The 15092-nt window shown below is 45.0% G+C and overlaps 1 protein-coding gene across 1 annotated transcript in view; it reads left to right on the forward strand.

Moving 5' to 3' along the window:
- Positions 1-15092, forward strand: part of C10H11orf49 (chromosome 10 C11orf49 homolog) — a 128528-nt gene that overhangs the window by 50372 nt on the left and 63064 nt on the right. Inside the window, exon 2 of the mRNA XM_040409180.1 lies at positions 2451-2553. Within this exon, the coding sequence (XP_040265114.1) occupies positions 2451-2553 (103 nt within the window). The remainder of the gene's footprint in view (positions 1-2450; positions 2554-15092) is intronic.

A 15092-nucleotide genomic window follows, 5' to 3' on the forward strand; every position in this document is an offset into this window, starting at 1 on the left:
GGATATGGCTGTTATGTCACTTTCCCCAAATACCACCATTTATTAAAACTGCCTTATGGCACCCAGTTTTGATGTTCAGTTGCTTCAGGTTACGTCCTGCATTGGATCTAATGTAGGACGTAGGGAGTGTCATTGTTAAGAACAAGGGGCGTGGTTAGTATCACATGATCTGCAAAGGTATGCTTTCAATCAGCAGGGTCAACCCCCCCAGACATAGGGTTGATTCTGCTGACATATGCTCTCAAGTCACGGGAAATGCCTTCTGCATGCAGCGCTTGTGACTGCCCTGGTTGTATTCGGGTGATGGGCTTTACGCGGACTACTTATGAAATTTTACAGGGTTAATACCATATAATTAAAGCTTTAAAGGGCAAAGCGCTCAGAAAGGAAAGTGCAAATATTATTTTTCCTCTAAGTGACTGCATTTGATTTAATGGCACAGTTTGCTACAAGGGATTTGGCCGGCCCCTGTAATTTATTACAGAAGAGGAAGGTTTGGAGGTCATGCAAATATGTAGGTCACTTAGCTGAGTAACTGATACTTGACAGTACCTTGTGGCACACGTGGTTGGATCGCCAGGGGGCAATGACTAGAGACCAGGGGACCGATATAGAATAGCAAAAATAACACATTGCCAGACCACAGTCTAATTGCCCAATAAGCACAATATCTAGGGCTGATCAAATGGATTTCTTTTCATTACTTATTGCTTTTAGAACATTTTATACGGAAATTTATAAATTCTGCTGTCACAGAAGAAATGTTTTTTTTTTTAAATCAAAAATTTGCTGATATGAATTTGTAATGAGACGCATTCAGTTTGACTAATTATTTCCATAAGGTGGCATAGTGGTGAACAGCACCATACAGCCCCCAAATCTACATTTTGGAGGAGGACACACTTTGCAAATTGGTGGACAGTGGTTTAATGTGACATTTGTTTAAACATTTTTTCAAAGGAGCTATCTGCTGTTGACAACCCCATTTTGTTAGAAAAAAATAAGGGGGTATGCACATGGCCGTACTGACCAGTTACCTTCATTCTCCAGGTCAATACGATTACGGCCATACCACATATGTATCGTTTTTCTTGCATTGTTATACTGAAAAATAAAATAAAAACCTTGCAAAAAAAATATTTTTTTCTTTTTGTTACCATATTCGGACCCCTAGAACTTTTTTGTAGTTATGTGTATGGGGCTGTGTAAGGACTTATTTTTTGCGAGGCGATCTGTACTTTTCATTTTGGGGTACGTACTACTTTTTATAAAAAAAATTGTGGGAGGAGAAAAAAACAGCAAAATGTCCATTTTAAATTTTCTTTTTCTGTTTCGCCGTTTTCCATATGGGATAAATATATATTTTTTTAATAATACGGGCGTTTTCTCACTCAGCAATGACCATTATTTTTTATTTTGGGGCAAGTGGGATGATTTGAATTTTTAGATTATTTAATTTATTTTTATTTTTAAAAAGATTTATTCATTTTTTTTGTTTTCCATTTTTGTTTTATAGTTCCCATAGCAAACTATAACACGCAATCTTTAGATTGCTTCTTTCATACTGTAGATTCCAACGCATTAACGAGAGTTAAGCCTCATGCACATGACCGTTTTTTTTCGAGTCCGTATCCGAGCCGCACTTTTTGCGGCTCGGATGCGGACCCATTCACTTCAATGGGGCCGCAAAAGATGCGGACAGCACTCCGTGTGCTGTCCGCATCCGTTGCTCTATTCCGAGGCCCTGCAAAAAAAATATAACATGTCCTATTCTTGTCCGTTTTGCGGACAAGAATAGGCATGTCTACAATGGGCCGCCCATATTGTTCCGCAAATTGCGGAAGGCTCACGGGTGTCAGACCCCCACCGATCAGGTATTGATGAGCTATCCTGTGGGTAGACCATCAATATTTTACTCCTGAAAATCCCTTTAAGGCGCTGTATGGCCTCCACGCAGTGCTATACTATGTCCATGCGCACAGCTCTGCTGGGGACCAGGGGAATTTACTGTAATCTGTAGGCAAACCTATACATAAGATCCCCTATAGGTCCAGGAGATGTAAAGCATTTTACGCGATGGTTTGGTGGATATTCCAAGTCATGTTTCAAGGCTCTTTAATGGGTCGGGCAGCTTTCTTCTCCTACAAAAGGGTTAGTTTGCGTACCATATCCCATGGAACATTGCCTTCAACGCTCTCCATGCAAGCTGAGGTCTCCGCAGGGAGAACAGTACCCGTGAAAGATGGTGCCCATTAATGGGCAGTCCATGCAATGTATGGACCTGCTGGGTCCTTATGAAATGCTGTGTGTAGCCGCAGTGCTGAAACGCGGGGATACATCTTGTAACCTTGACAAGGAGAGTGACTGACTTACTGAACTATGAAATGTATTGGTCCTATAAAAGTAATGGCCTATAAGTAAATCAGTTTTGTCCGCTCCATTTTCTGCAGCCCAGAGACATGTCCTAACTTACATGGAAGATGCGCTCACTCAGCTCCTGGAACATAAAGATGAGGTTGAACCCAGCAGCATTGCCAAGTTTTTCTCCGAATAGTAAGTATTCCTTCTTCTTTATCAATACCTTGTTGAGATACTCTTACTAATAGCATGCAAAATATGGGAATTTGGCACAAGGCATTTCATGTTACCAGTGTTCCTTCTAAACCATTGTAGCTCGTGAGGGGGGTAATTTAGGTTACTGAGCACCTTTCCTTCTAGGTTGGGCTGTTCAACACAGCATCTAATACCTATTGCTATTCTCATAACAACTCTTTAATGAGTTTATGGAAACATCCATTAGGTCTAGGACAGAGAAGGAACAAATGTCTGCAACCTTGGTGGTCTAGGGCAGTGAAGGGGATAAGGTCTGCATCTCTCTCTCATGGTGGTGTAGTACAGAAAAGTGGTTCCTGTCTTCATTCCTCATGGTCTGAGTCAATGATGGGGTTAATGTCAGCTGGTCTGGTGACCTAGGATAGAAACAAAGTGTAACGTCAGTTTCCCTGGAGGTTTAGGGCATTTTGAGCAAAAAAATATTTTTAATTGATATTTTTTTAAATTATGGAGCCCTTTTCTCTGTACAGGGCTGAGATGCTCTAGTAGCAGGATCTGGATTTTCTCTCTGCCCCTAAGCCAGCTCACCTGATGGCTCCTTATCTCTGATCTATGACCTTCTAAACACTCATTATAGCTCAATCCTTATCTTACTGATAACAATATGGCTGAAATAAGTGTTTATGACCTCTCAGTAAATTAGAGATAAGGGTTATTAGATGACCGGCACAAAGTGAAAGTAAAAAGTATCATTCACACATCTAGAAAAACTGTTAAACCTTTGAAACAGAACAGCTCAATATTTGTTAATAAAGACCAATTGAAAAAAATGATTTTTTTTTTAGCCCAAAATGAGTAAAATGCAATAATTTAAAAAAAATGGCCTCCGAAGATGTACTCACCCCTCAAGGCTGCCCTCATACAGACTGCTTCCCTGTGTCCCCTCTTACACAGACCACTCCCTATGCTCCCTTCTGTTACACAAACTGCTACCCATCCCCCATCTCACACAGACTGCCCTATTGCCCCCTCCCCCATTACATAGATTGCTCTCTATGGCCCCAACTCTCTCACAGTCTGCTCCCCAAGCGCTCACAAAGATTGTTCACCATTTCCCCCTCTGTTACAAAGACTGCTCCTCATGACCCCCTCCCTCCAATTACACAGACTTCTCTCGTTGTTACACCTCTCATAAACTGCTCCCTATGTCCCTTTCTCACACAGAGTACCGCCAAGCCTCCTCTTCTAGATGACCCCAATCACACAAACTTCTCCCCATGACCCCTTCTGTTACACAGACTTCTCTCCATGCCCCAGCCCTCGCAAACTGCTCCCTATGTGCCTTTCTCACCCAGAGTACTCCCATGCCCCCTCTTGTAGATGACGCCCATCACACAGACTGCTCCCCATGACCCCCTCTGTAACAGAGACTTCTCTCCATGCCCCACTTCTAACAAACTGCCCCCTATGTCCCTATCTCACACTGAGTACTCCCATGCCCCCTCAGCACGCCCATCACACAGACTGCTCCTCATGCCCCCCTCTGTAACAGAGACTTCTCTCCATGCCCCACCTCTTTCAAACTGCTCCCTATCTTTCTCACCCAGAGTACTCCCATGCCCCCTCTTGTAGATGATGCCCATCACACAGACTGCTCCCCATGACCCCCTCTGTAACAGAGACTTCTCTCCATGCCCCACCTCTTACAAACTGCTCCCTATGTCCCTTTCTCACACTGAGTACTCCCATGCCCCTTCTTGTAGATGGAGCCCATCACACAGACTGCTCCCCATGACCCCCTCTGTAACAAACTTCTCTCCATGCTCTACCTCTTACAAACTGCTCCCTATCTTTCTCACCCAGAATACTCCCATGCCCTCTCTTGTAGATGACGCCATCACACAGACTGCTCCCCATGCCCCCCTCTGTAACAGAGACTTCTCTCCATGCCCCGCCTCTTACAAACTGCTCCCTATCTTTCTCACCCAGAGTACTCCCATGCCCCCTCTTGTAGATGACGCCCATCACACAGACTGCTCCCCATGACCCCCTCTGTTACATAGACTTCTCTCCATGCCCCACCCCTCGCAAACTGCTCCCTATGTCCCTTTCTCACCCAGAGTACTCCCATGCCCCCTCTTGTAGATGACGCCCATCACACAGACTGCTCCCCATGACCCCCTCTGTTACACAGACTTCTCTCCATGCTCTACCTCTCACAAACTGCTCCCTATGTCCTTTTCTCACGCAGAATACTCCCATGCCCCCTCTTGTAGATGACGCCATCACACAGACTGCTCCCCATGTACTTAGTTATGCAGAAATCTGGCTATATTGTCACCCAACTAGGAATAAGAAGAAATCTCAATAACCTAACTGATGGTTTTAGATTTCAGATGGAATTGCTCCTAAGCCCTGATCAGATAGCTGCAGGCGGTTTGCACAGTCTCCGGTTGTACAAATAACATACAGGTACATATCTGAACGCTCCTGCCATGTCCTGCACGGATTTGTTTCCACACCAAATTGGTATGCGTTTGCTTTTGTCTGTTTGCCTTTATTTCCCGTCCAAGCCTTCTGCGCATTAAATTTGTTCTTCATGTTCCAGTTAATAATTTGGCACTGTTGCTTGGGAACTTATTATAAGCTTCTGTATCCCTTCTCTCAGCTCTAAGCTCAGCATCTTGAACCAAGCTTCTGTCTCCCCCTAGGGCTTGCTCCCCCCCCCCCCCCCCCATCGACTTCTGAGCGCATGCTTGTGACGGCTGGATTCCAGGTCACTTGTTTGATGTTCCCTCGTACGTGCATTCATCTGGAGGGCACGGGAAACATTTAATGATGTGTAGTTTACACTCTACACCAAGAGAAAAAGCACCTTTTTTTTCTATTCAGTTTTTTAAGTTGGGAAGGAATTGAAACGGCTGGTCTTTTCAGAACGTTGGGCGGGTCCTCGACATTGATGCCCGATTTTAAGGAACTGGCAGACTTCAGTATACCGATCCACACAGTGCATTACTTTAAATACAGAACAAAAGGGAAAAATGACATTTTTGGCAGGAACAGCATGCCCGATCCTTCTTTTCCCCGACATCTGCCATTAGGGCACACCCCCACTCACATTTAATTGCACACTGGCCATAGACCCCTACCGGGAAATTTCCCGATACGCCAATGCCCAGGGGGCCACCCAAGCTGCCCTCATGACTGCCAGCTGGGTACATAATCTGACACTCAACGGCCGCAGATGCCCTCCTAAACTCAATTGTATTACCATCCTCAGGACGGTGATACAATTAATACTGTGACAAGGGTGGCAGTATTTTTTGCTTCACTATGATATTTGTTTCTGCTGGGGTGAAATTTTATGCTGCACTATGATATTTGGTTCTGCTGGGGCGGTATCTTGTGCTGCACTATGATATTTGGTTCTACTGGGGCGGTAATTTGTGCTGCACTGTGATATTTGATTCTACTGGGGCGGTAATTTGTGCTGCACTATGATATTTGGTTCTGCTGGGGCGGTATCTTGTGCTGCACTATGATATTTGGTTCTGCTGGGGCGGTATCTTGTGCTGCACTATGATATTTGGTTCTGCTGGGGCGGTATCTTGTGCTGCACTATGATATTTGGTTCTGCTGGGGCGGTATCTTGTGCTGCACTATGATATTTGGTTCTGCTGGGGCGGTATCTTGTGCTGCACTATGATATTTGGTTCTGCTGGGGCGGTATCTTGTGCTGCACTATGATATTTGGTTCTGCTGGGGCGGTATCTTGTGCTGCACTATGCAGCACAAATACTATTGCAGGCCCCGCTTGTTTCTGTTGTCCCTGCCTACTTGTGTTGACCGATCTTCTGTCAATTTTGACCCGCCTACAACATGGGGCCACTTTTAGTTTTTTTCCAGGACCACATCAAGTTGCCAGTCTGCCCCTGCTCACATTAGATAGCTGGCCAGTCCCTACGACAGGCCACATAACACCACGACATCCTTTAGATGGTGCAATAATGCTGTCAGACATTAATATGGCACAGACATAATAAAAACATAAGTGAACAAAATTTAATAAAAGATGCCCAAAATTTGTTACCTTGCATTAACCCCTTTACAATATGACAAGATCCACTGACAGCCTAAAATCTGCGGACCCTGGAGGGGTCTTTCTCTATATTTGCCATGAGAGGAGCCCACGTTGGGTTTTCACATCCATTTTTCCCTGAATATATAAGCAGCGCCATTGTTTTGGCTTTTTTTGGGGGTTGGCAGTACAATGCCATTAAAAATTAAAGGGGTTGTCCACCTTTTATTCAGCGATGGCCTGTCCTCAGGGTAGGCCATCACTAGCTGACACCTCGCACACCCACCAATTAGTTGTTCGGCTAAAGCCAGCTGATCGGCGGAGGTGTGGGGTGTAGGACAGGGCATCACTTAATAAAGGTGGACATCCCATTTAAATACACAGTCTCTTCCTTCTGTAGCAGTCAGCACACAAAACATAGGACCTCCTATATTGATAGGTAATCCTTAGTCAGTTTACTGCTGCTGTGAGGGAAGATCTTATCTGCAGGGTAATCGCCATGATGACAGTAGGTATAGAACTGGAATAACAGTCAGACAGCTCAGTGCCCATAGAAGAGCATTGCATTGATTAGTGTAATGTGTGATACTCTAATTGAGTCACTACAGGGGGGAACTCTCTGGTCACAGTAATGGTCTGAATGAAAGAGTTAAAGTGAATATGTCACCACAATTCTGGACATGAGTAGTGCTGCAGATAAGGAGTCTACATCACCTGCTGCCCTGTTCCCTTGCTGTCAGCTCTCAAAGTTGTGCTGAAATAGGCAGTCCAGACTGCAGCGCCGGGCTAACATAGTGGAGAGGACTCAACAACGAGGGAGAAAATAAAATAAAATAAAATAAATAGGGATCCAGACTCCTTATGTGCAGAAAATAATCTAAGATCATGGTGAAAGACGCCTTAAAAATCCAGACAGAGTTAAAGAGCCAGGAAGTAGAAAACATGAAACAAAATATTATCCAGAAAAAAAAATTCCATATAGAATATTTACATATAGGCTTATTTTTTGATGGAAGTGTCCCTTTAAATTCATCATGTTTATCCAAGCTATTACATAAGCAGATGCAGTCCTGAAAAAGACACTTGGTTTGTGTCATTGTGCACCTGGTAATTAAGAGGTTAATAAGATTGACCCTTCCTTTTCCAAGGTACAAGCAATATCCTGTCACTGTTCGACTGCTGACCCCTGGCAGCCTCCCAGAGCACAGAGTCAGGAGCGTTGGGAACAGACATTCGGCGTGCCCCTCGTGTCTATTAATTTGCTTGAAACCAACACCAACCTCAAGACATTGAGTCCACCTAGTATGAAACGGTCAATGCCAGATTGGGGGGGGGGGGGTGAAGCTGCATTAATATCTCTCCCTTAGTGTCTCTGTGAGAGGGGAAAGGGGTGATGAGACAGACACACCGCCCCAGCCTTTGTGAGAGTCATGCAGTAAGTGGGGACGGGAAGCAGTATGGGGTGGGGGCAGCTAAAGGAACTTAGGGAAAAAAAATGGGAGAAAAATTTTTGGAGAATAAAACTAACCTTTACAGAACCGTCACAGGAAGAACAGACCCAAAATATACAGATTCAACACAACATTTCTTAACTGTGGAACTCTTAAAGGGGTTGTCCAGTTTTTAAAAAAATATTTTTTAATTTATTTTCCCCTCAATCATAGAATCATGGTTCCCGCTGCTCGGTTCCGGCTCCCTGTCTGTCTTCAATCGATTTCCGGTCCCCATCCATCAAAAACTTCCTGCGTGGACGTGGTCATGTTCACCGCTGCAGCCAACGATTGGTCTCAGTGGTGACGCGTTCCCAAGTGGCACGTGTCCCTGTCCATGCAATTAGCCTTTAGTCACATTTTCTTTGCCCAAAACCTCCCTTCTCCCACTTCACTAGATCCACTCAAACCCACTCAGTTAGGGTTATTGGAGCATTTAAAGAGAACCCGCCCCCCTCCTGACATGTCTCTTTTAGTAACTACTTGCATTCCCCATGTAGTAACAATTCTAGAGAGCTTATTCTTATGACTCTCTTGTTCTTTTCCTCTGTTATTCCTTCTGGAAGTTTATGAATAAGCTGCCAGCAGTCTGCAGTACGGTCCAGCTGGGTGTAACCAATTAGGGGGTGTGTCCCTGCACAGTCTGACACTGGAAGTACTGATTGGATAGTGTCAGACTGTGCAGGAAGGCACCCCTGACTGGTAACACCCAGCTGGACCTTCACTGCAGACTGCTGGGAATCTATTCATGCATTTCTAGTAGGAATGGTACAACATAGAGTAATAGGAATAAATACTCCAGAATTATTATGAGGAATACCGTTCACTAATCAGCACCGCAGTAGGAAACCCTGGGCCCCTAGGTTTCCATCTACGAAAGCCTCTCCTCTCTCTTCTCCTATGTTTTCTTAGTATGACGACAACCCCCTTTAGTAATGATGCCTACACACAGGCAGCTAAAATATCTTGGATATTAATCTCTGCAACTGATAAAGCAGCTTGTGTGAGATGCTATAGGGCTGAGCAGCTGGGGCTTAATACTTGGCATTCTGCTCGTTAAATCCTCTTAAAGGGCTCTCTACAAGGCCGATATGAAGAAGTGAATTTGCTGCAATTCTGACAGCTATTATGTTTTCAGTCGATGCCCCAGGTACGGATTTTGGTCGCCACCACTGAGGTCAGTGGTTGTGGTAATTCATTTACTACTCAAAATAGCTTTCCCTACGAACCCCCCATTTCTGCTTACCAGGCAGCCATTCTGGAGGGCATAAAGGGGATCAGCTTAGATACTTCTAGGCAGCCCGTATTCCTGAGAAACAAGAACTTACTTTTCATATAGAGGAATGAGTCCATAAAAATTGTCTGTGTATTGAGACCCGTATATTAATATAAGACCCCAGACCAGACTTCTATATTTATATCAGACCCCTAACTAGACACCGAAATAAATTTTATGACTTATATATTATATCAGACCCCAGACCAGACATCTGTATTGACATCTGACCGCAAAATTAATTTCAGACCTGATATTATATCAGACCCCAGACAAGACTTCTTGATTGACATCAGACCCCAAACCAGACCCCTTAACTAATTTTACACCTCTATAATATGAGACCCCCCCCAGACCAAACTTCTGTATTTATATCAGACCCCTAATGAGACGCTGAAATTAATTTCAGACCCGTTTATTATATTAGACCCCAGACCAGACATCTGTATTGACATCTGACCGTGAAATTCATTTCAGACCCGTATATCAGACCCCAGACCAGATGCCTGTATTGACATCAGACTGCAAAATTAATGTCAGACCCCTATTTTATATCATACCTCCAAACTAGACCCGTAAATTACTTTCAGACCCCAAAACAGTCCCCTATGTAAATATCTGACCCCCCTATATTAATATAAAGCCCTAATCAGACCCCTATATAAATGAAGCCGCAGACCAGAGCCCATCAATATATGCAGACCCCCAGAGTGCCCGGAGTAAGAAGGGTAAGTAGACAAGCTGCTATCTTTGGATCAATCCAATAGATAATGGTTGATTGTTTTAATTACTGCACCCACTTCCCGGGACCGACCACAAGCCGCTGGGACACCCCACCTCTTGTGACCTGCATGCAACCTCGCTCCCTCCGCTGCAGTATCTGCAGAAACATATCCCCTTGGCTTTTGAGGGCACTGCAGGGGAGGGCGGCCGTTTTAGCAGGTGCCGCTCTGATAAATCAGAATCCGTGTATAATGCTATCCCCGAGGCTATTTAAACAGTATTTGTTACAGCCGAGGCTATCAAATAATTACACTGTTTGGTTATAACTCCGCCGCTGCATTCCTGAGAAACTTGTGTCTTTTTTCCTCAAGTGGTGTAGCATCTCAGAGTATTAATACCGTCTGTTCCTCCTCACCAGCCCGTGACCACATCAGTCAAAAGACCCCACAATTCCCAGGGGACGTTGTGGTAGGAAGAGGCAGATGAATGCTGCGGTTCTCGTGACTCGTTCTACCTTTATGCATCTCTCTTCTTAACTAGCAGTTCTATTGCTAAAGAGAGTCTGTCAGCAGTTTTGATCATGCTAAACTGCTGGCAGCACTAGGTAGGAGAAGAGGAAGGAAGAACAGCACAACGCAGAGTTTCAAAAAAATATATGCTCCAAAATGGTTAATTCCTGTCAAATACAAGTGTTCACGAAGAGGGACATGTCCTCTTTAACCCCTTAGTGACCAAGCAATTCTTTTCATTGGTCCATCGTCGCATTCCAAGACGTATAACTTTTTTATGTTTCGATCAATGTTGACATATGAGGGCTTGTTTTTTTTTGTTTTTTTACAGGACAAGCCTAAAGCCCCTGACCACCATACAAAGGTGTATTGGTGGCCACTAAGGGTTTACATATTATGGTCTTAAAGGAAATCTATCAGCAGTTATGACCATGCTAAACTGCTGAAAGCACCAGGTAGGCTTGCGGAGAGCGGTACAGACATAACTTTTTGTGGATCATTTATCATCAGGAGAAGTGAGAATATAAACTTTTATTCTGTCATATTCTGCTCCTTAAAGGGGTTGTCCTACCTCAGACATTGGTGGCATATTGCTAGGATATGCCCCCAATGTCAGATAGGTGCGGGTCCCACCTCTGGGACCTGCACCTATCGTTATAATGAAGCCCACAAAGTACTGGCGGGCATGGCCGCCCTTTAATCATTTCTATGGGAGTGGCAAAAATAGCCGAGCTAGAAGTGAATGGAGCGGTGGCCGCGTGCTGCTCGGCTATTTTCGGCAGTCCCTTAGAAATGATTGTAGGACGGCCGCCCATGCACGGTACGCCCTCCGGCACTTTGTGGCTCCATTCTAAGGGTAGGTGCGGGTCCCAGAGCTGGAACCTGCACCTATCAGACATTGGGGGCATTGCTGAGCCCACTCTATACCTCTCCTGGTGCCAAATGGCTTCCAATAAATACAATGAGAGCAGGCTACAGCTTTATACTTACTCTGATTAAAATCAGTGGGCTCAGCATGCATGTTGGTACCTGCATCCCTGGATTTAATGAAGGCCGTTATGGCACCAAAAATGGTAAAAAGCAGAGTGGACCCAGCATCCATGTGGAACCTGCGCTCCCTCAATTTTATGGTGGCCATTATGGCACACAACAGGTAGGATTTAGTGTTAGGTTCCCTTCTTACAGAGATCGCCTTGACGTTTGGCAGACGGGCCCAAATAATTTTTTACAAAATGTATTTGCCAAGAATCTTAAATTTGCAAAATAAGCGTAGCATTAGCACCAGAATGCTTTCTATAATTATGGCATTATTGTACTTTATTTGTGTTTGCAGAGTGCTGCTGCATTGTCTCTTTTTCTATACGTTTCTGGCAGTGTGCACCTGCACATTGGGATGTGCTGACTGACCCCCTTTTTTTTTCAGTTGTACAAACCCTTTAAGTGCATTGGAGGCGGAGCTTCACTATGAAGTGCTCTCTGCATTGAGCTGCATCACGGCCCCTCCCCTCTGCTGTGAGTGACAGCTGTAACATCCAACTAGGAGACCACTACAGCCATCACTTCGAGAGAATGGTACATTGTGTGCCTGGCTGACATATCACTATAAATATCTGTAACCAGGCCTGAGCACCTAGTGTTTTAACCCATTCTTGTGAGGATAGCCATTATTATTTTTAAATTATAAGAATAAAAGTTAAAGGGGTTCTCCAGGCTTTGAAAATTGATGACCTATACCCAGGGTAGGTCATCAATATCAGATTGGCGGGGGTCTCTCTTCCTGCTGCTGCTATGTCTATTGCAAAGCAGCAGCGAGCAGGAAGAGAGAAGCTGATCGGCAGGGGGTGCCAGGTGTCGGACCCCCGCCAATCTGATATTGATGACCTACCCTGGGGATAGGTCATCAATTTTAAAAGCCCGGAGAACCCCTTTAAGTTTTAATATTGGACTGAGGTATCTCCAGAACGGAGCCCCATAGCGAAGGGAAAGCAAGCCGCACATGCGCACCCAGCCTCTCTTCACTTCTATGGGCATAGTAGGGGATAGAGGGGTGGTCACACTTTGTGGCTTCCTCTCCATTCACTGCCATAGAACTTCTGAAAATGGCCAAGCGTGTGCACTCGACTATTTTCGGAAGTCCCATAGCAGTGAATGAAAAGGACGCTGCTCCTGCGTGTGTGCGCTCCATTCACTTCAGGACCTAGTTTTCGAGACCGTAGAAGGTCCCAGAGGACCCTCACGTATTGGACATTTATGGCATATCCCTTTTAAAGGGTTGTTTCCATCCTGGGTATTTTAAGGTGCGGGTCCCACCTCTGCCATCCATGATTGCCCATGGCTCTATCAGTGGAAGTCTATGGAAGTTATGGACAGAGAGGAACAGGCAGTATGTAATGAGGATCATGCCCCAACCCACACGACCACAGCAAGGCAGTCGAGCATGTGTTGCTCCATTCAGACTATAGAAGTGACCGTAGCAGCAGAGCAGCAGTCATTCCCATGGCCAGTTGGACTCCTGGTACATAGGTGATCAACAATTTTTAGGTGGGATACGCTTTTAAAGTTAGAAGTGTATCCCCTATCTACAGTACAGGGGTTAAGGGGCTTGGTCCATCTCCTGTATTGGGTGCATATTGCTAGGATATGCCCCCAATGTCTGATTGGTGCTGGTCCCTCGCCTATTTTAGAACAGAGCCCACAAGGTGAAGGAGAGAGGACCGCGTGCTGCTCTGCAAATTTTCAGCACTCCAGTAGAAATGAAAGGAGGATGGCTGCGCATGCGCAATCTGTTCTTCACTTTGCGGGCTCCGTTCTAGATAGGTGGGACCCGCACCTATCAAACATTGGAGGCATATCCTAGCAATATATCCCTAATGTATAAGATGGTCCAACCCCTTTAAGTATCTGATCTATGGTGGCCTCACTGCCTCCAATCTCAAGAACAGGGGTCCAATGCCCCTATATGAATGGAGCGACAGGTCGTGCACGTCCATTGCTGCTCCACTCATTCTCTGGGGGACTGCTGAAGATAGCCGAGCGCCGTACTCCCGTGGGCAACCCCTTTACGGGATTTGTAAAGGAGGCAAACCTGTGGCAGATGGAGCGCTCTGGTAGCATTGGATGCCATATATAAGTAGTAGTAGGCAGTGCCCTTTATAGTGGTGGCAGAATGTGTAACCATTGGATGGCCGGGGCGGGCAGAACTGCCTATCAGCCATGACAGGTGGCGATCTGCAAATACCTGTGAATGCAGGATGAAAGTTTCTCTCCGCAGCTGAGCTTATGCAGCTGAAGGAATGATGAGTAACATGTGGGTTGTCATGCTCTTGCGTGTTCGCCTACTACGGTTCAGCGCCAGGGTACTGTCCCTTATCACCCACTCGCAGGTATGTATGTTCCTGTTTGTTCGGTCGAGTATTTTCCAGCCGCTGTCATGGATTCTCCAGGACAGGATACACCTGCCAAACTGGTACTGAAAGAATCCCAGGATCAATGAGACCCTTAATAACTTGCACCCCCAGCACCCAACCTGCCATCTATTCTCCTTCCAACCCTTCTTTCTTTATAGAGTGTGACCCGGAGGAGGGGGACACCGCCCCATGCTTTGCCCACAACAATAGAAGGTAATGTTACTGCACACCCCACTGTGTCGTCCTGATCAAAGGGATGTTCTCCTTTTCTCTTAAAGGTCAGCTATTTGACAGCAGATCCTGTAGGCAGATGAGAAAAAGACGCTTTTAACTTACTGACCTCTTTGGGCCAAACAAAGCAAGAGAAGGGCAGGATAAAGGGCTTTAAATGGCTTCTTTGTCACCGAGAGGGTTATCACGGAGTAGCAAGATCGCACGTCGTCCGCTACAAAGGGGTTAACTTTTACTGCGGCCTAAAGTATTTTCAAGCTATTGTCCTGCTCTATACATTTGTGTGTCTCGGCACAAACTGCGCGCATACACTGTCATGGGCTATTCTATAGCGCTGGCGTATTATATGATGTCATTCAGGGTAAGCTGTATTGGTCGTTTTATTTCACAAAATTTGTAAAGGCATTGTACACTTTCAGGGACAATTTTTTTTTATGATATGTGTTTTACTGATTTCGGGCTAAAAATCATTTTTTCAATGGGTCTTTACTAAAACTATTCAGCCGTTCTGTCACAAAGGGTTAACTGTTTGGCTAGCTGTGCACTTTCGCTTTGTGCCGGTCATCTAATAAACCTTATCTCTAAATTACTAAAAGGTCATAAACACTTATTTGAGCCACATTCTTATCAGTAAGATAAGAACTGAGCTACAATGAGTGTTTGGGAGGTCAAAGATCAGAAATAAGGAGCCATCAGCTGAACTGACTGATGGAACACAGTAAAAATGCAGAGCCTGCTACTGGAGAATCTCAAGGCTGTAGAGAAAGGGGCTCAACATTTTTAATAAAGATCAATTTAAAAAAATGATTTTAGCGCAAAGCAAGT

The sequence above is a fragment of the Bufo bufo genome, chromosome 10 (assembly GCF_905171765.1).
Source record: "Bufo bufo chromosome 10, aBufBuf1.1, whole genome shotgun sequence".
Classification (NCBI taxonomy): Eukaryota; Metazoa; Chordata; class Amphibia; order Anura; family Bufonidae; genus Bufo; species Bufo bufo.